General features: G+C 43.9%; 2 protein-coding genes across 2 annotated transcripts; both read left to right on the top strand. All coding sequences in view use genetic code 11, as the record gives it.

Moving 5' to 3' along the window:
* Positions 1 to 2,228: 2,228 nt before the first annotated feature.
* EGR_03353 (Ladybird homeobox corepressor 1-like protein) lies at positions 2,229 to 12,910 on the top strand (the record flags this gene model as incomplete). Its single annotated transcript, XM_024492602.1, has 7 exons — positions 2,229 to 2,729; positions 3,265 to 3,745; positions 8,428 to 8,996; positions 9,331 to 9,985; positions 10,122 to 11,135; positions 11,256 to 11,730; positions 12,667 to 12,910. The coding sequence occupies 7 exons, from the start codon at positions 2,229 to 2,231 to the stop codon at positions 12,908 to 12,910; spliced, it is 3,939 nt and encodes a 1,312-aa protein (XP_024353003.1).
* A 4,201-nt stretch (positions 12,911 to 17,111) lies between these two features.
* EGR_03354 (hypothetical protein) lies at positions 17,112 to 18,821 on the top strand (the record flags this gene model as incomplete). Its single annotated transcript, XM_024492603.1, has 1 exon — positions 17,112 to 18,821. One exon carries the CDS (start codon positions 17,112 to 17,114, stop codon positions 18,819 to 18,821), a length of 1,710 nt encoding a protein of 569 aa, XP_024353004.1.
* Positions 18,822 to 19,466: the final 645 nt, after the last annotated feature.

Here is a 19,466-nt window from a genome sequence, read left to right on the forward strand (position 1 = left end):
ATGTTGTGATCAAACATCTCCTCAGTTGCATGGAAATTCGATGACTGGCGCAGTTAATTCGTGGATGCTTCTCTTACAGCATAAACTACGTTGTGATATCCGACGCGGGAGGTTGACTAGAAGGTGCACCGGGGGCTACGCTCAAAAGAGAGGGGCTACGTAATCCTTTGTTAAACTTTTGATTCGGTTGCAAGAGCAATGGAGGGTAGTTTGAGTTGATGTTGACGAATAACTCGTCAAACAAATAATAATAAAGCGCGCTTTCAGTGCTCAAGTTGTCCCTGAATGCTTTAGAAAGCCTATAGGTTTCGAGCCAGCTCCTTCGGCAAACGTGCAAGGAAGTTGGAGGAGCATTAGCGAGCTTGGTATGAGCAAATTTCCATGCCACCATCATGGCGACCGGGTTGCAAGGGAGCGAAAAGGTTGATCGAATTTCACATAAAACTACAATTAATATCATTCTATCGTAAAATAAAAAAGTTTTATTGCTATTTAGCTGGCAGCATAATACTCAACTGCAGCTGTGAGCTTGACAATGTGCATACCGGTAAAGAGGAATTTTGATGGAATACGAAAGTTATGCTAAAAGTTAACGACCTATAAGAGTGGTATTTCTTTTATAAGCTCGGTAAATTAGAAGATGTGGTCAAACATCTCCTAGTAGAAAATAAGTGCATATTTTGACATGAATCTCCATCTCGGACCGTTTGGGATAACTGGAAATAAATACTGCTGGAACATTAGTCATGTAGACAATGTAGCGGCCACCAGGTCGCATAATTTCAAGGCATCTTTTCAGATTATTCTTTGGTGAAACCTTGTGCTTAATAACAATTGTTTATCTTAACTTTACAACATTCACACTGTTTAACATTAGATGAGCTAAATAAAGTGTTGTTGCAATTGATTCAATAATCTGTTTTTTATTCTAGGTAATGTGGGACCGGGGTTATATCCTTTGCTAAACCAAAGATTCTATTTCAGGAACTATTTCTACTTTTCCACACACGTCGAGTTCGATGGAAACGTTTAGGAGTAATGTATATGCCATATCCTCTGCTGTCAGATTGTTTAGGAATTACTTTTGTGTTTAATCACGCCTTAGCAACAAGGAAATCACTCTAAAACTCTAGAAGTAGTATTTTACTGCCCACTTAAATCTTGTTGGATTTGGTTGTATTTCAAAAACACAATAACATGAGTCAATGAAAACTCCGAAATTGAACAATCATGCTCTGGAAGCCATCGTAGCTGAAAAGCAAATGTTAAAATAATTTTGAAATATTCAATTTTTTATACTAACCGGTTGTATCAAGGACTCAGCCTATTGGAGAATAGTCTCCTTGCGCCTATGCACCCCTTCCGCAGCCCTCCCCTCCTCGCCACGCTTACCATTGGCTAACCATCACCCTCCCGACATCCTATTGGCTAACGAGCGTTGCTGGTGCCGCATTTGGTCAAAGCCTGGCCAAAGTACGGCATTCATTTGTCAAAGTTGCGTTTTCCACCCCTGTAGGTTTTTTTCTTGATTCATGGCAGTAAAATTTTTAAATAATTTAGTTCCAGCGTCAATGTTTTGCAAAGTGACTATCGAAAGGATATTTATTTTGGTTGTTTTGGTGCAGGTTCCATTCATATGTTGATATGTGAATTCAATATCCTGTGTAGCTAAAGGTGTAAGGAAATAATTAGTCAAGCATCTAAAAATCAAGAGTAAAGCGATTTGAAAGGTTACGAATGCCAATTATTCAAACAGACTGCATTAATTATCACCAAATGGCCCCAAATGTTGGTCTCGATACGTATAAGAAGGCTCATCTTATTAGGAATCTCAAAAACCACTTTTTATAGAATCTGATATATCAGCTTTGTGGGCAACATAGTTTTCCCCCGGTGTACGATGTTTAACTACGTTGAAAATAGTAACCACTTCATTTACATCACAGTGAGCCAACGACATGGAATCACAGATTTCCAGTAGTTCTATAGTTCTCTGGGAAAAAATGAACCACGTTAAATCCCTTCTGTCCATTTTTAGTTTACTTAGGCATAAGGATTGATCAAATACATTAGCTTAACTGGTAAACAAATACCTAAAGAACCTAAAATGAACAATATTGGCATTAGCATTGGCATCGAATATTTAAGCTTGCTCTACAGGCTACATTTACAACCGCTCACACCAAAAATACCTCATGATTATAATCATAATAAAATTGTTAGGCCTAATGAAGGATTCATCAGAAAAGGAGAAGGCCCTACCACACTCAATTCACGCCCTGTTGCAACCAAAAGGCATGGAGGAGCCGGCCCTCTCCACTTTTTATCTCTTTGGCGAGCCGTTAGTGTGCCTCTTGCTAAACGGAGAAGAGCGCCTCTGTCTGGCGCAGATCTCCTCACGCCTGCTCCGCGGCTATTCCTACAACGAGATTCACAATCGGCGCGTGGCGCTTGGCATCACCTGTGTGCAATGCAGCCCGCGCCAACTGGAGCTGCTGCGCCGTGTGGGCGCGATGCCTCTGAGCTCTCGGCGCTGCGGCACCATTACGAAGCGCGAGGCACAACGTCTCGTGGAGTCCTTCCTTCAGCACCTGCCCGCACCACCCCGCCTGCCGGAGAACTTCGCCTTTGAGGTGGTACACCACTGTGGCTGGGGTTGCTCTGGCCTCTTTGTACCCACACGCTACAACAGCTCGCGCGCCAAGTGTGTCCAGTGCGCCCTCTGCCATGTGAGCTCACTCCTGTCCATTAGGTTGCAATTTGCCTAACCTTTGCGTCAAAATGATTGAGAAGGCTAGCTTGAGGAACGGTTACTATAAGTACTGGTTTGACAGAGTGTTAAACCATTAACAATGTGTACCAGAGGCTGATATTATGAGCACCTAAAACAAGGCGGCAGAGTTGACTAAGTTAAGGGTAGTAGGATTTTCGTTTTTGTTAGTTTAAAAAGTAGGCATCGTTACCAAAATATTTGTTGAAACCAACTCACAGTTCTTACCACTGATGACGATAACACCACATTCCTTTATCTTTCCTTCTCTGTATCGCGCTGAACAGTGCATGTTAAATATTCCCCATAAAGGTAGAGACCAAGTATTCTTACAATAGCTCAAATGAACACTGTAAGTATTAGATTTACTGAGGGTTTTACATAACTAATTCTTTGGGAGGTTTATTTCAGGCCGTCATATTATTTTTACCCAAAACCCATGCAACAAGGTGAAATAATCGTGCTCGCTTTCCTTACACATTCCCACCCCCTAGGTATTCTTTTCACCCAATAAATTCATCTTCCACTGTCACAATGCGGCTGAAACTGGTGTACAGCAGCAAGTCGTCAATTACCGCCACCCAGACGCGGCAAACTTTAACGCCTGGAGACGTCACCTTCTTCTGGCTGATCCCAATCCTCCAGATAGTCTGCTCTTTGCGTGGGAGGACATCAAGGCCATGTTCAACGGTGGCAACCGTTCAAAGAAAGCCTCCCTCCCCTCACTTCCCTCTGCCACCTGCACTACCAACTCTACCATCACCACCACCGTTGAGGCTGTGGAGGAGGACCCTAATGAGGCCAAGACATCCACGGCAGCCTATGCGCCTCCGAAGCGCCCCACGCTGCTCGGTGCTACTCCATTGCTCCCCACTGACGTCCTCATGATGAAGCCACAAGCTGTCCTCTCTTCTCTGGTGAGCCAGCACACCTTGCAGATACCGAACTATTTGTGGCTGGGCGGTGTGACCTCAGGTGAGTCGATGCAATCGCAGTGTGGTGGTAGCAGCTACGGTGTTGGCAATGGGGACGTTTGTGGTAACGTTGGTGCCGGTGACAGTCTCTCTGCGTGGACCGCCCACCTAAGGGATTATTTTGAAAAGGTGACTCAGGGCATCTTCATCCCGCCTCCGCCTCCACCCCCACCATCACCTTCAAGTGCGAATTAACTATCCACGTCAGGTGGTGTGTGGCCAAATAAAGCCGTTATTATATCGCTTGCTTTATATGTAATGGACAGAATTTCCAGGCGCACTATGCAATCTCCTATAGGAGTTCAATCTGGGCAAACCATTGGACTTATTGGGACTGCGATTTATCAAAAGTGATCGTTTCTGTGATTCGGAAATCCACCCAGGAGAAATGACCCACTTTTATTGTTGATTATAACAACTTGCAAAATAGCTGGAAAATATTTATTAATGAATAAGGCCTGCGAGTTAGACCTCAGTTTGGTCGCTTCTCGTGGAGGACGTATAATTCATGGCCAAAGTAAGAGCTATTCTATCTGAAGTGTTAAGGTATCTCATTAATTACTAAGAGTACAGTTGTGTCAGGTGTCTGAGAATGGTATTTTCATTCGGTATACAGAAGATGACAATGAATGTTACGCATGCATCCACGCAAGTTTAGCAAAGATTTGGTTGACAACCTTTGCTTGGAACTACTTCTTCCTTCGACACGTCTTCTCTCACGATTAGAAATGCTTTCCCAGGGGTCTTTTTCCTCATGCTGATCGCATCGTACTACTACTTAGGGGCAACTCATCCGCGTCTCAACCACGGTAATCCGAAATTGTTCTCTCAGTGTACAAAAAGGGCGAGTCCTGCTGAAGCACGTAGGGCCTGCTCTATGCGACTAAATCTACTTGAAGCTTGAAAAGCTATGGAATTCCAATCATTTAGCTGGTTTAAAACACTCTTTACCAATATGCATTTATTTTTCATCGGTTATGGTCTTGGCGTGCAGGAATGACTCCACGTATCTTGCTGTGACAGGCCACGGGACATGTCATTTGCCGTTTTCACAGGGAGAGCATTCCCAACAGAGCGTGAAGATTCCTTTCCTCTGACACCTAAGAAGGTTAGAGTTCTATAATCATTCTGTTGGGTTGTCGAGAGGTGATGACAAAGGTCTTATGGAACCGGTCAATTTTTGTGGCTTTGTGCTTACGATTGTTTTGGAAATTAAATTCAACACAATTAATTTATCGGTGGAAATTTGTGCTTAAGGTTATTTTTGGAAAATAAACATTACTTAATTCTGCATTTCTGCAGAAATCGGTTTACGCACAAGTAGCGACCCGAGTCAATCCTGAAGGCGGGAGATGACACAAAGTAGTACTTTAATTGTTTGTTTAACTCGGACTTTTGGTATTAGTAACAGGTCACGTAGGGTCTGCGACAGTGTACTTTTGTTGGGCGACCTGGCCTCCGGGCAATGCCAATAGTCTTACAGCGCTTCTGTATGTCAACAATGCACATTCTGCCCCAGTGTTGCCTTCTTTCGTTTTCAGGGTAGTTTCGGGGACCTACTGTTATCTCCCGCAGGCCATGCCGCCAGTAAAATACACCCTGGCGGAGTCCTACCCACTCGCGAAGCACTCCACATAAGCAAATACCTACTTGTTTTATTGTCAAAATTGGGTGTTTAATTAATATAAATCTTGATGATAAACTCCACCCGTAGCAATCATTTTATTCTTTTCTTTTGCTTCAACCAGGGAATACCCTTTGTTAAGCTGTATTAAAGTAATGAAAAGGTGCGGTAAATTACGGGTATCGGGGTTGGGCAGAGACCGCGAATCCTATTCACTAACGTGTTGCCCCAACTTTTGGTTTGATCAACCTCCTCCAACTGTTTAATCAAAGCGGTAAGCGAGGTTAGGATGGTTTGATTAAGAAATTAAAATATTCCATTAACTTAATTAAATATGGAAATTATGGCCTTTGGCGCTCCCCACCTACTCCTATTTCATTCGTCTAGGCTCTAGGTGTTGTCCTTTTACCTAAAATAGGACTCATTGAAAATAATGCACCACATTAAAACCTTTCAGCTGTTATCCGTGAAATGCATATTTTTCCCCCCTCCAAAAGGTGTCCTTGTTATGTATTTAATGCATGCCATGCCAGTCCGGAGTTGGAATTGCATGAATAATTCTCAAAATTAATCTGTCAGGGACTTCTGCTATAGTTAAACTTCAATGGTTAGTCACCACTTCGTTCTCATAGTTTCCGAGCTCATTACTACTCACTACAAGAAGTATTAGTAGAATGGCCGATTTTAACTAGCGGCTGCGGGTACTAAGTATTTTCCAATCTGGCTGAGGAGAGGTGATCTTTAACATTATTAGTGGCCATTTAACACCCAACCAGTCCAAGGGGTCGAGCAGGCGCCTTCCGATTTTCGTTTTTTGGCCACATGCCGTTTCAAAAAGGTAAATTCATATTGCATGAGAGTTTTGCCTTTGTGTAGCTGAATTAGAAAAACATTAGCAATTAAGAAGGTTTATTATCACCAAAGTAAATCGAGGCAGAGCAATGAGGATCAGTTCGCAGCCCCTTAATTTTCCTCGTTGGATAGCCGATTCATTGCACTAAGATGTTTACCAGGCCCAGGACTGAGAAAATTACTCAGATGGGGACTTATACAATTCTTTAAGACGGATGACTGAACTATTCAATTGTCAATGCCAAAATCCACCTTTTGTCGCTTTACGAGCTGCGATTTTTCAAGTCACTTTCATGAAGTGGACTGCATTAACTACTTCATTCTTCAAAACGAAAATTCGAGGAATCCAGGGGGCACACAAAAGGAAAAGACCTCGAGATTACGCGACTGATCACTTTCGACTATCCAAGAGACCAAATATTCAGACTGAATGGAACCAAATACACCAAAAGAGGTACGCAGTACAAAAAAGCCATCAGGAATATTACAGTTAAAACTATATTGAAGGTGTCAAATTAGAATCTACTACCAGAATTTATTGAAGGAGACTGAAGTTGTAACAACCTTTTATTATAGGAAACGAAATATTGCCACAATATTTTTCACAACGAAACAGTATCACTTGCAGTCCATTTAATTTTATCCCTAGTTGGGTATGTGTCAACGGGAAGACCCGCAGGCCACATCACTATGGAGGCAGATTGATAATGCGCATGCTCGTGAATAGGTAAATTAATTTTATTCTGGGGCAAAGGGCTGCAAATCACAATAAACACTTCTACAGCTAAAAAAACCCACATGGAATGAAAATTCCTCACCAGGTAGTTTAAAACGCATTCAAGGTTGCCAAGACTAATAAGCAAAGCTGGGTCATGTTGGAAAGAGTAGAGAGTCACTGAATTGCTTTAAAGAAAAAATAAGTTGCGGAACGGTGTAACACCTGCTCGTTTGTTTGCAGCTTTTCGATGGCAAGTGAGTAGATTGGACTGACAGGTGCCGCCGATTCTCAAGGGAGGAAAAAACTTCCACAGAACCTTGGTTTGTTGCAAATTCTACATAACTACAACGCATCCCAGTTAAGAGGACTGGAACTAAGGAGGGAAAGGTAAAACTGTAATGCTGCTCCACTAAGTAGCCCTTTGAGGCCATAAGCTCTCAGTTAACGCCAACTTCGTGAATGAGCGGAAGTGGTCGACCCCAAAAGGTGAATTCATACTAGGACTCCCTACTAGCTTTGATGAACTATGCACTTTCCTCCACACTGTAAAACATTGGTTGCTTTTTAACCTTTCGCTTTGGTTTCGCGGGCACATAGGGCTCCTCTCCTATATTTCTGGTTGACAGCAATGCATATTTTGCTCAGGCATCATGCCTTCTTTCACCTTCAAGAAGGTCTTGGGGCTCTGCAAAACTATCTGAATAAAAGATTTCCTACTCAAATTAATCTTCTTATTCCAAAGCATAAAGTCCGAGGTAGAGGAGGGGAATTTTGAGTAATTACACTACCGTGAGTCGAATTTAAGTCAATTTTATGCAGCTCTACGTGCAACCAACATGATCTTGTCTATCAAAAGCATAACCAAATGTTGCAAAAATAATATCCGCAATGGAATGGATACAAGTTCACTTATGAGAAGAAAATGCACGGAAATTCGAATCTCATAAAACTTAGCAGAACTGGAAATCATAACAACAATTTTAATTTACTCTTAACAAGATTGCAGGAAAAATACCTAAAGAATGTTATTCCGATTTTATACTGTTCAATAACTGATAAAACATAGTCACTGTATAAACAAGCTACCCACTGGGTTGGTTTTAATTGAATTAAGCCTGGGCTATAGGTGGTTGTGAACCATATCCTCGTCGTTTTCCAACTTCATATTAGGACGTTTTGACATGTTTTGTTTAAAATTGCGCTTCTCTGAGCAGTGCGCTTGTTGCATAGTGAGTGTCTGAAAATGAGTGGTCGTGGTCCTCATGGGTTTCCTAACCCTCAAAATGGAAGGTTTATTCGTCGCAGAAAGGTGTATTTCTGTTCGTCTCAAATAATTTTCTGCTTTTATGCAATAATTATTTCTTTTTGGTTTTAGTCCTTGCTGTATCGGATTACTGACACCATTACGTCCTTCCTTCCTTCTCTCTTTGAATCAAAAGAGGAGGTGAGTTTTGTCTCTTAATGAAACCTTCGATTTAGACCTCTTCAGAAGGTAATGATAGTGGAGTTCAGTATGAGGAACATTCGGCAAAGAGACCTCGAACTTCTGCAATCCCAGAAATATCTGTGCATCCAAGCTCATCTCGCTTGCCAAGTCAGCTCTCCATCAGTCGTTTAGAGGGTGTACAGATTCCGACAGCACCCTCATCGATGCCTATAGACGTGGACGTTGATCTAGATGCGGCTGACGATAGGTCGGAATACAGTACTGGAAGCAGAGCCTCGGTATCTACCAGCGGTGTGTCGTCGCTTCTCCCTCGAAGTTATCGGGACGATCGGGCTGTAGTAAAACCGTCACATAGGGATTACAAATCTGAGTATAGTGGGCAAGGAAACAGCTCAAACAGAAATAAGGGCATTATTGGACTATGGACTGATCTCGAGGGGTCCGACCAATCGCCCCTAAGCATGACACACTCAGCCCCTAAAAGAATGCGTACGGAAACTACTCGCAGCTCAGTATCTGACGCTTTCTCGTCGCCGTTTTACCGCGGTAAAGTCTCGTATGGAGGGGCCTCAAGTTTGCGCTGTACACCCCAGTCGCGTGATGTGTTTGAGGTTAGTTGGGTGCATAGTAGACTTTTCCATTTTTAACAATACTTATCAATGTGTTAATGTTAGGTTTCGCGTTACATGCCAGTTACTTCTCATTTTAGCATGTTGCTCCTCTTCGTTATATAATGGAAAATAATGAAGACGGAAAATCTACAACCATGCCTTCATCTTCCAATGCGATACTTAGCGCCACCGCTCAGCGTATTCTCCAGAGTCTGGAAAGGCATAATTCCACACTATCATCTGGTAGTAAGATTCCGCTACCCGCACCGATTCCTTTTTCCCCACTTTCAACGGTAAATTAGCATTCCTTTAACTCTGATTCCCGCTTTTCTAGCCATTGAAGAAAAGTACTACTCGTTACCCTTCTTATATGGCCACCTACAATCGTTATAAGGAACTTAAACGACAGTTTGCAGCTCAATCATCAATCCCATCGGCTCCGCCACAGTTTTCCATCATTCCTGACCGCATCGGAGAGCATGACAATGAAGACGTTGCTCATCGCAAAAGCGATACTACTGCCATGGCAAAATCACCAATATTCGAAGTTTCTTCTGGATCATCACAGGCTTTAAAATCTACCTCTTTTAAGTCACATGATGTCGTAGTTGTATCCGAGAAGTCACAGCAAACAGTAATCAGTCCTTTCAGTGGCAGTCTTGCGAGCTCTAACACGGTGCATGAAGGTGCCGACAAAGTTGTTTCGCAGATACCTAGCACTGTTCTTGATGTCTGCACTCCGGTAAAAGTGTCAACAGAAACAGAGTTCTCATCCCCTAATCGAACAAGATTTATTTTTTCGAATCCAATTGCTCTGAAACCCCCCACGCGACCTCCTGCCACCCTTTCAGATGCATCTGAATTTGCTTTTAGCTACCCTAAATCTCAATTTAAAAGGCCGGCTCCGGTAGAAAATTCGTCTTTTCTCCCAACTCTAATGTCATGTCGGCAGCCAGCGATGTCTGGTCACCCATGTCCATCAAAGAAAGGTATTATATGAATATCCGTAATTGCAATTTAGCCAAACTCAGAATCTAAAAGCGTTCCTCTAATTAAGATTGTAAATATCCACATAGCCCTTACTTTATATTTACCATGCTTCTACTACCGGTCTTGCTTTTCTAGCCTCAATATCATCTGGTCTGGATTTATGGCGTTGTGAAAGTTGTCTGATGGAGAATTCAGGCAGTGATGGCGTATGCAAGTCTTGCCGTCTACCGACGTCTGTTCCGAGTTTCTCGAAATCTAATTCTCTGACCAAGACCTCAGATAAACCTGCTTTTTTGGGTAATCTTCCATCTAACGGTTGGGAGTGCCCTACGTGTATGGTCAAGAACAAAGTGGGAGTATCCGAGTGTGTTTTCTGTCGCACACCGAACTCTTCGGGCATGGCAACTACCGATGCCTCGAAGGATAAGGGCGCTAGTGTGCCAGTGTTTAACTTCGGTCCTCCCAAATCAGTCTCGTCTACTGAATCTGTTTCAGTTGTATCAGCGAGAGACCAAGAACCAATTCCCGGTTTTGGGTTAAAATTCGGCACTTCCGTCACATCAAGTTCCAATCCACCCAAAGCTGCCAAGCCTACGATTCAGTCTTCCTTGATTTCCAGCGAAGGATGGAATTGCCCTACTTGCCTCGTTAAAAACGATAATAGTCTTGAAGAATGTCCCTGCTGCAAAACTACAAAACCTAAGTCAAGCGATTCCTCTGCCTCGAGAGCAGTCGATTGTGCTCCCATTCCTGGCTTTAACTTTAGCAATCCTGTCGGTAATAACGTGGCACCTACCACAGTTAGTTTTCGTTTTGGAAATGATTCTGACAAAACGGCTACTACTAATTTCAAATTTGGTGACTTCGCAGTTCGAAAAAGCGAAATCGGGATTAAGTTTGACAAAACAGAGAAGAATAAGTGGGAATGTCCGACTTGCATGGTCAAGAACAGTGACGACATTGCTTCTTGTCCTTGTTGCCAAACGAAGAGGCCTACATTCTTGCCGAAACCCGCATCTAGCATTCCAAATGAAAGTGGTGACAAATGGGTTTGTCCTACTTGTTTGGTAAAGAATGATGCTTTCGTTGATCTCTGTCCGTGCTGTCAGACTAAAAAGCCTTTGAAATCCAGCTCTGCCTCTGGGGACGGTGAGTGGAGTTGTGTTTCGTGTTTAGCAAAAAATTGTGCTTCTGTGTCGAAATGTGTTCGTTGTCAAGCTAAGAAGCCCGAACTGAATTCTTTTATCAATTCTCCCAAAACACCTGCAGGTAGTATTTTTGGTTCTCCTGCTCAGTATGCTGGCTCCCCCCCAGTGGTTATGTCGACACTGAGGCAGTCTTCAAATTTGGACTCTCGAAATTCGAATACAAGTTCCGGTCCCAGCTTTCCTACAGTCACCGTGGGCGTCTCATCCTTCTCTTTTTCAAAACCTGCTGACACCTCTAACACTTCAGCTAAGGGTTTTGAACTACCTGCCACGCCCTCAATACCTTCGAAATTGCGGAACGGCGGCTTCAACTTTTGTTCCCCGGCTACAGCGTCCGGATTTGATTTCAGCGCCAAAAAAGAAAACTTGACTCCCATGGTGAGTGCGACTCCGGGTAATTTCTCGTCGGTTTCGTTCAATTTTGGAGCATCAACTGTTGCCGCACCTGGATTCAAGTTTGGCGAACCGAAACTGTCATCAGGTGGTAGCTCTGGTGACGCTGTACATACAAGCGTGTCAACGCCTGCTATGACAAGGTAAGGATAATGTAACCTGACATCACTTTTATTGGGGTTTGTTACTAGTTTATATTGCTACTCGTGCTATCTGCTTTGCAAATTTGGTTCAATTTCATTTTCAGTTTCTTGTTGGTTAAATATGCGAGGGGTTAAGAAATCAATTGTGGTCTTAAGCCGTACCGTTAAAATAATGTTCTTTAATTGTTACCATGTATTCTGTCAGCTCGATATTTTTATGTCTTGCTATTAGATGCATGCTCAAACTGTTGAATTTGTGTTCTAATAGCTAATTTACTGAACTAGTATTGAATGTCCAAATACACCTATGCTATTCTCTAATCGTGTCAATCTTTCAGCGCTCCTCAAGAGACAGGGCTAAATGGACGTCCGATTCGCCGGGCAGTTCGAAGGCAAAATAGGGAATGACCGATGCTTGCTCTGTTACGATAGGCGCTGATATCGGCGTCTTGTGCGGCGTCTTCCTTTAGCGCAAATGCTTAACTGTATATGCAGCGGAATATGTATATACCCCGATACCCACTGCAATGTATATACCTACTTGATTCCCTTCTCCACAATTGTCTTTTCTTGCATCTTCTGATGACAGCTCAATTTCACGTCCGGCAAAGGGGGCAATTTTGAACAATACGATGTGTAAATGCTTGTTCTCGATGTTGCTGCCGCCTCGTCACAATTTTCAAAGGATGTGTACGTGGCAATATAAATAGTCAACTCGCAACGAGGATTGTGTAATTAGCTTTGTGATGATAATATCATGAGTGGCCGTTTTGTATCAAACATGTGTCTGCTTTATGCGACTGTTCTTCCTTCTTCCCTTGGCTCACTCACCTGGGCCTTCCTCAGTAAGTCAAATCTTTAAAAGATTAAGGGTCTCTGCTGGTTATGGGTGGCGTCGTTGACAGTCCTCAAAAAGAGGGTTTTCAAGTTTTACAGGATCTCCTGTGGTGTTGCGAAGGACCTGTGGGATATTCTGACCTTGGTTCCACTCCCACACTTCGGGCGAGGCACACTGTTCGAGTGGACGGCAGTGGGTGGTTCTCGTCCTCCGGCTCCACCGCGTGTAACTGCCCACTCAGCTGGAGCCTTGTTCTCAACCCAGTTTGCATGGATTCTGCTGTATCTGAGGCGCGTCATGACTCTGTATGATATTTTACTGCCTGGGCTATCTGAGGGCTGAAAGAAACGCAAATCTGGGAGTAGCGCGACTATGGACACGAGAGGTTCGGGAGTCTGACAGCGTGGATTACGCAATTTGAGTTTTGTACTAGCAGTGGAGATCTCGCTCGGGAGGACTGCAAAGGTACGTGAAGTCAAATCCACAAGTAGAAATAAATATCATCCTCCTGACGTGATTGATTTCGGTGCATGGTTGGCACTCCAGCTGTGCCTGACGCCATAGTGACATTGACGGACCAGATGTTAGTTGATAGACTCAAAGCTCTCCGAATGTGAAAGTGTTCTGTCGAGGTCACATTGATTTGGCTTACCAATTCGGATTCATCTTGTCAAGTCCTTCAGAATTAAAAGTGCCACTCAGACGGAGTCAATATGATTGGCAATTAAAATTTGCAGTTGCTGTCACTGTGTTTCCATCATTAAATCTATATAAAGGTAGAATTTTACTAGAAAATCAGTGACACTGTCACCGTGCAGATGGTGTGGTACGTACAATCTGGCATAGGTAGTGCCTGTTTATTGACCAAAATACACTCGGCGGTGATTGTCAGCCTTCAAGTCTAGCATTTGTTTTGTGAATAATAATTGTGATTAGGCAATTCTAGCACCCTAAACCCGTATTCCTCCCGTACTCTGCCAACTAACGCTTTGAGGCAAGTAAACAGTTTTGGTGTTAGTTGGAACAGACTAAAACAGTGGAACTTCCATAAAAGTAGAGCCAGTGCCTAAAGAAGTACCAGTCGCGGCACCACCTGCATGCTCAGACTGGAATGCAACCGGGAGCAAGTGCGTGGTCGATAAGTCAGTCAAAGGGTCTGCCAATCCATGCGTTGCTTGTCTCGGTGGTAGAGCGCGGTCCAGTGTCGCTTAGACCAATTCGTGTTGCAGCTGGTCAGCAGAGGCCCTTCGAAGTGTAGAACCACTCTGCATCCGTCGTGGTTTGCTAACCACCCAGGAAAAGCATACATTCTATCATTGTAGGCAGTGACTTGCCGCAAAATCACCGTCCAAACGCAGGCGTGTCGACGGAGCACAGTACAGTCGCGCGTCGGATTTAGGTGTTAAGGCTCAAATGGAAAGCCAAGTTCTTGCCTTTGCGAGGCACTTCTGCAGATGCTACACTATGTGAAACAACGGATAGGCAGCACAATACCTACTTGTCAAGGTCACAAAAGTCTGATTGCATAAAACCCTTTAAGGTGCATGAAACTACCAATACTCGTCACTTAAGCAATGATGCCGCGATTTTGGGCCTGGTTAACCAACTACTGGCAACTGTGAGCTACTTCTGTTTTTGCGAGAACAAGTAGGTCAACCACCGAAGTTTTCCTAGGCCCCACCATTATTATATTTACTACTTGTTCATCAAATCGGCTTTCATGACACTCGCCTGCTCCGGTGATAACTTTATTTATGCACATCCGCACAAGTGACTTAAATAACATGTCGAAAGGTGGCTTTTCGAACAACAGAATTAATCGGTCGCATTAGGGAGCCTTCAAACATTCATACTAACGCGCAGATCACGCCTTCGTTTTATTTTTGACGGGCGAAGTCATGCGTAGATCTCACTGCCCATGAGAACTTCGTTCTTATTTATGGGAATAGCAACTAGTCTTTTGGTTTTCACTGTGGATTAGAAAGTGATAGTCTTAAACAAACATTTACTTAGCAAAATGCCCGCTCCGTTCATCTTTAAATAGACAAAGTGACGCATATTCCCTTGTTTGATTGCTTAAAGTAACATTTTTTAACACCAACCGAGTGCTTCTCTGCCCCCTCACAAAGTATTGTAAGCACTGCGGCGGTCTTTCGTCTCCTGGACGGACTCGGAACGCTACATTGATCCCACAACAGGCATCAATGTAGGGCCCAGAGTCTGCCCTAAAAAAAGAAGCCACAATAAATCGGGTGCAATGTGCACCGCCGACGTACAGAAGGGGGGGGGACTACTGGCCTGGCCGAGGCCATGTTCACCAGCAGAAGTACACAGCTGTAACCTTGAGTGTCCGCAGTGCCAAAATAATTAACGTATTACAACAATGCTTAAATCTTTCCATAAGCTCTTGGCCACAATTGATGAAGACTAAAAAGGTTTGCGCTCGATTTTTTTAAAGAGAATTAGGAAATGGAAATTCGTAATGCACTTTTTAGCTTTTAATACAGTTTTGCCAATAATCCAGCACACGCGTGATGCAGTGCGAGAGGCTTGTGGTTTACGGTGGGCTGGCCACAGGTTTTCTTCCACCGCGCTCTGAATTATCACACACAAATAGGACAGGTATATTGACAAAGGCAAAGTACATGGGACCCTGTCATATGCAACATCACGCAGTTTTCGTGCAGAATTATAGCACGGCATCTATCCTGGCGCAAAGTAGGTCACATGCTACCTGTGTACGCAATGATCTGCATCAGCGGATGGTCCGGTAGGGCCACGAGACTTCTCTGAAGATGAAAGAGGACATAGTACTCAGGCAGAACATGCACTGCCGACGTGCAGAGGAGCTGGGTTAGCTACTGGCACGGCCCGGAGGCCAGCCCACCTGGCGAGGGTACAGTGGTGAGAGCTTAAGTGACTCCCTTACCAAAACCGAGAGTTAAACAAATAAACGAGCAACCTATTACAGTTGGCATGCATTTGAATTCGTGCGTCTACTCAAATTTAATAAGCACAACTTGGTGTTTATGCATTGCATTCAGTTCATTGCATAAACTTTAAACTGAATTATTAAACTAATGCCGTTAATGACTCTAAACAGCCAGAAGCTTCCTTTCACTATGTCATTTGTTTCATTGTGTGATTAACTACGCGTCCACTTCAATCTCCGATTGTACTTCACCGCTGCAGCACTAGTAATGCTTGTGTTTTCATACTGCTTTGGCTTATTATGACCTCGAGGAGGACCCGAGGCGCAACGCATGTAGCCCACCACCCCTTTTCCCCAAAACTCCCCTAAAAACAACCGAAGATATAATACTCGGAGAGATTATGTATATATGACATCAGTAGGACTTGGGAGTACTGGGCATGGCCTGGAGGCTGGCCTATCTGACAAAGGTACAATGGCGGTGCTTCTAAGTTGCCTCTTTGTTAAAACTGAGAGTTACACAAGCACATAAATTATTGTGTAGCCCCCTCCTCCTTTGAGCGTCATTTCCTGTGCTCCCCTTGGGCAACTTCCTGTGTCAGCCGTCACAACGTAGTTCGCGCTGCAAGAAGCACACCCACGAGCCAACTGCGCCAGTCGTCGAATTTTAATGCAACTGAGGAGTTACTCGACCGCAACGTCACTGACCCCTCTTGGCAATTCAACTGGATGTGGAGTTTCGCCCCGTTTGATAACTGTTTTGGGAGATGGGGCAATGTTCAGGCCGTCATGCGTGTCCATTGGTAGAAACCTAGACCACTTGGAGGCTCCGCCATTGTACCTACGCCGGGCGACTGGCCTCAGGGCTGTCGGTAGCATTCAAGCCTTCATGCATGTCGAGCATGTATATTCTATCCTAATATTGTCATCTTTCATCTTCAAGGAAGTCTCAGAGTGCCACAATTACGTTAATGGTTTTTAATTTATTTGATTTTAAGAGGTAATCTTGCGCTTCTTTGAAATCTCACTGTAGCCTTGATTTTGTACGATAAATATGATCAGACCTTCACTGGGCTTGGGGATTCGTTCTTTATACTCGTGAACGGAAGTGAGAGGACAAAATCCAAACTTCAATGGGTATTTAGATTATAAATAAGAGCTATTAAGGTTTCTTCAATTCCAAAAACAACTACTAGTCCCAGTTATTTAATTCTTTAAAACGCTACTAGGTGGTTTTTTGAGCACTACATTAATCTCACCTTTAATTTTATGCTATTGCGCATTTCAGAGTTGCTGCTGTCAAAATCCAAGTGTGCTTATTTGAATCAAAAGACCTTTAGCTTAGCGATCCTGCTTCTGTACAAAGAAGGAGTTAAAATATATTCAGTTGGACTCATTTGGATTCGTTATTCGATTTTGTTGAAAATATCAAGCTTCTTAAACGGCGGCAGTTGATAGTAGCCCCAAATGCAGGAGAGCGGTTTGAGGTTTCATCCTCTTTCCACTAAATCCGCGCCAAGCATCAGGCGTATTGGACCGAGCCATGAATTCAACAGGCCTCGGTGGGTATTGATCCCCTTGAACACCACGTGATGTCCACTGCAACCTCCCATGCTCCTAGTGACTATTGTCATCGCATCAGTTCCCATTGCTGCGACCCTCCTCTTCATTTGCCTCAGTTTGTTATTTTCGCGTCAGTTGAAAAAGAAACGATGGGCCACTGACCCACCAGATGTACAGGTTGTTCAATTCCTCGAAGGTGCCAGTGCCATCTGGAGGAACCCCCTCTTTTTGGGGGTGGCCAGTGCCAAGTCTTTCGCCCCAAGTCCTTTCGCTGAATACCTCTACTACGGTGATCTGTTGAGCTGGGGTCTCTTCCTCACACGACTCGTTGCACTGGCTATATGTGTTGCTCTGTGGAGTTGGCTCTATCGACTCGGCTATGAGAGCGTGGGGCACTATCTTAAGCACCGTTATAGAAACCGGTTTCTGGTTGGTTTATACAATGTGAACCTATTGATAGGAACTATTTACATATACAAGTCTGGTGTCAATCCGATTGTATATGCCTTTATTGAGTTCTACAAAACAAATAACTACGTAAGTCTCGCGTTCCTATGCTTCTTGGGGGTTACGTCATTTGGCGGCTTCAACGTAACCATGTTTGCAGTGATCATACATTGTTTGCTAGAGGTGCTTGGACAAACACTCGTTTCAATGTCAATATCGTCAATCTCAAACATAACCCAAGGTTTTATATCCACTCCAATTGCACCATGTTTTGTCAATCTTGGTGTGGCAGAATTCTTACCTCTCCTGTCACACCTCATAACTATTCTGCCTGTTTACCAGATCCTTCGAAAGGCTAGTAGTCTAAAGAAATTGAGAGCATCTGTGGTGATATGTGCTACCGTTCTCTTCTGCGACCAATTCTGGTCAATGTTGCTGGCTTCGAAAGTGAAAGAAGTTGGTATTTATAATAGCAAAGTGGAAAGTGGCGTGGATGACCGATCGTCCTTATGGATACGATCTTTTCTAGGTGGTGTGAATGTGACCAGCGAGCGCAAGATGGACCAAGAAGTCACTACATGGAGTCCTCCAACCCCCATGACTGGCCTAGACTTCGATTATGGGTTTTGGGATTTCCCATCGGCCGGGGCAGTGGTTCTCTTCTGGACCTTACTAGGTCATCTCAACATGTTCACTGCACTCCAGCTGCACATAATAACTGTACACGCCATCCAGCACTGCATCCCCACGTGGCTGCGAGACGTAGTGGCCAGTTCGGTGTCGGAGTTTAGGCTCTTTTACATATGTGTCCGGTTTTTCTTCTCTATCATCGTGATGATGCTTATCGAGGAGGGTGTCTATGAGCTTGTCCATCCAGAATACAAAGGTATAATTGTTCACACGCCTCTGTTGGAGTCCACACTGACCATAGCGGTGTGTGTAGTCACAGTGACCGGCTGGATGGTGCGCAGTGTCGGCCCTGTGCTAATGAGCGTCCAGGTCGTGGTGGAAATCGTGGGAATGCACTTTCTGGAGCAAATACTGACACGCGACTTCCAGGAAACAGATTTTGTCACTGGTGAAATGATTTGGCGGGAAGGGAGGGCGCAAGACCAAAGACACATCTGCAGTGCTGCCTGGCTGCCCTCCCTTGTAACGTTTGTGCTACTTCTCGTGGCGCTATCGACACTCATTTGCTGCCATCCCAGACACAGCATCATCCTTCGAGACAGCCTCGGAAGGGGTAAGAGCAGCATAGAAGAGGCGGAGGAGAATGGTGAGAGCTCTGAATCATCGGAAGAGATAGAGTAGGCAGTTCCAAACCTCTCAAAAACTCCCCACACTACGAATATCGCGATCTCCGCCGAATTAATTGTACTAGGGAATTTTTATGGTAATAAACGATCCAGTATTAAAAGATAGGATGTTTGTCGCGTTACCAAACCAATGCTTTAATAATTTTGAAGCAAGACGAACTCTGTCTAGGAGGCTACAAGCCAATTCTGTTGTAATAAAGCGCCCTTTTTCCAACGACCAGTTTTCTTACCTTAAATCAGACCTTAAGGTACTCCGCTACCAGTGTAGCTGAAATGAAAAAAAAGGTACACTCCCCCCCCCTTACCCCAGTAATGGTTCTATCAGTCCCTAAACTCTTCGCATCAAGCACCAACTTCGGGTTGATGGAAGACAAAAGGAATAATCTGTTCTCGTTGAGTGACAACTGAATTCCCCGACTAAATTTGTTGGAGAATAAGATCAGTCTGGTGAATACCTGGACATTCCAGAGAACTCTATTGCACACTTTCTCACAAAGATCAGTGGATAAATAGATACGACCTGTTCTGTACCCTTGTTGGCCTAAGCAGTGTACGATTCTCAAAATACCCTCTCATCAATCTTGAGACTTATTAGAACCAAATATCCTAGCAGACATCTGTCATACCCTAACAATGAAAC

The sequence above is a fragment of the Echinococcus granulosus genome, assembly GCF_000524195.1.
Source record: "Echinococcus granulosus chromosome Unknown EG_S00017, whole genome shotgun sequence".
In the NCBI taxonomy this organism is placed as follows: Eukaryota; Metazoa; Platyhelminthes; class Cestoda; order Cyclophyllidea; family Taeniidae; genus Echinococcus; species Echinococcus granulosus.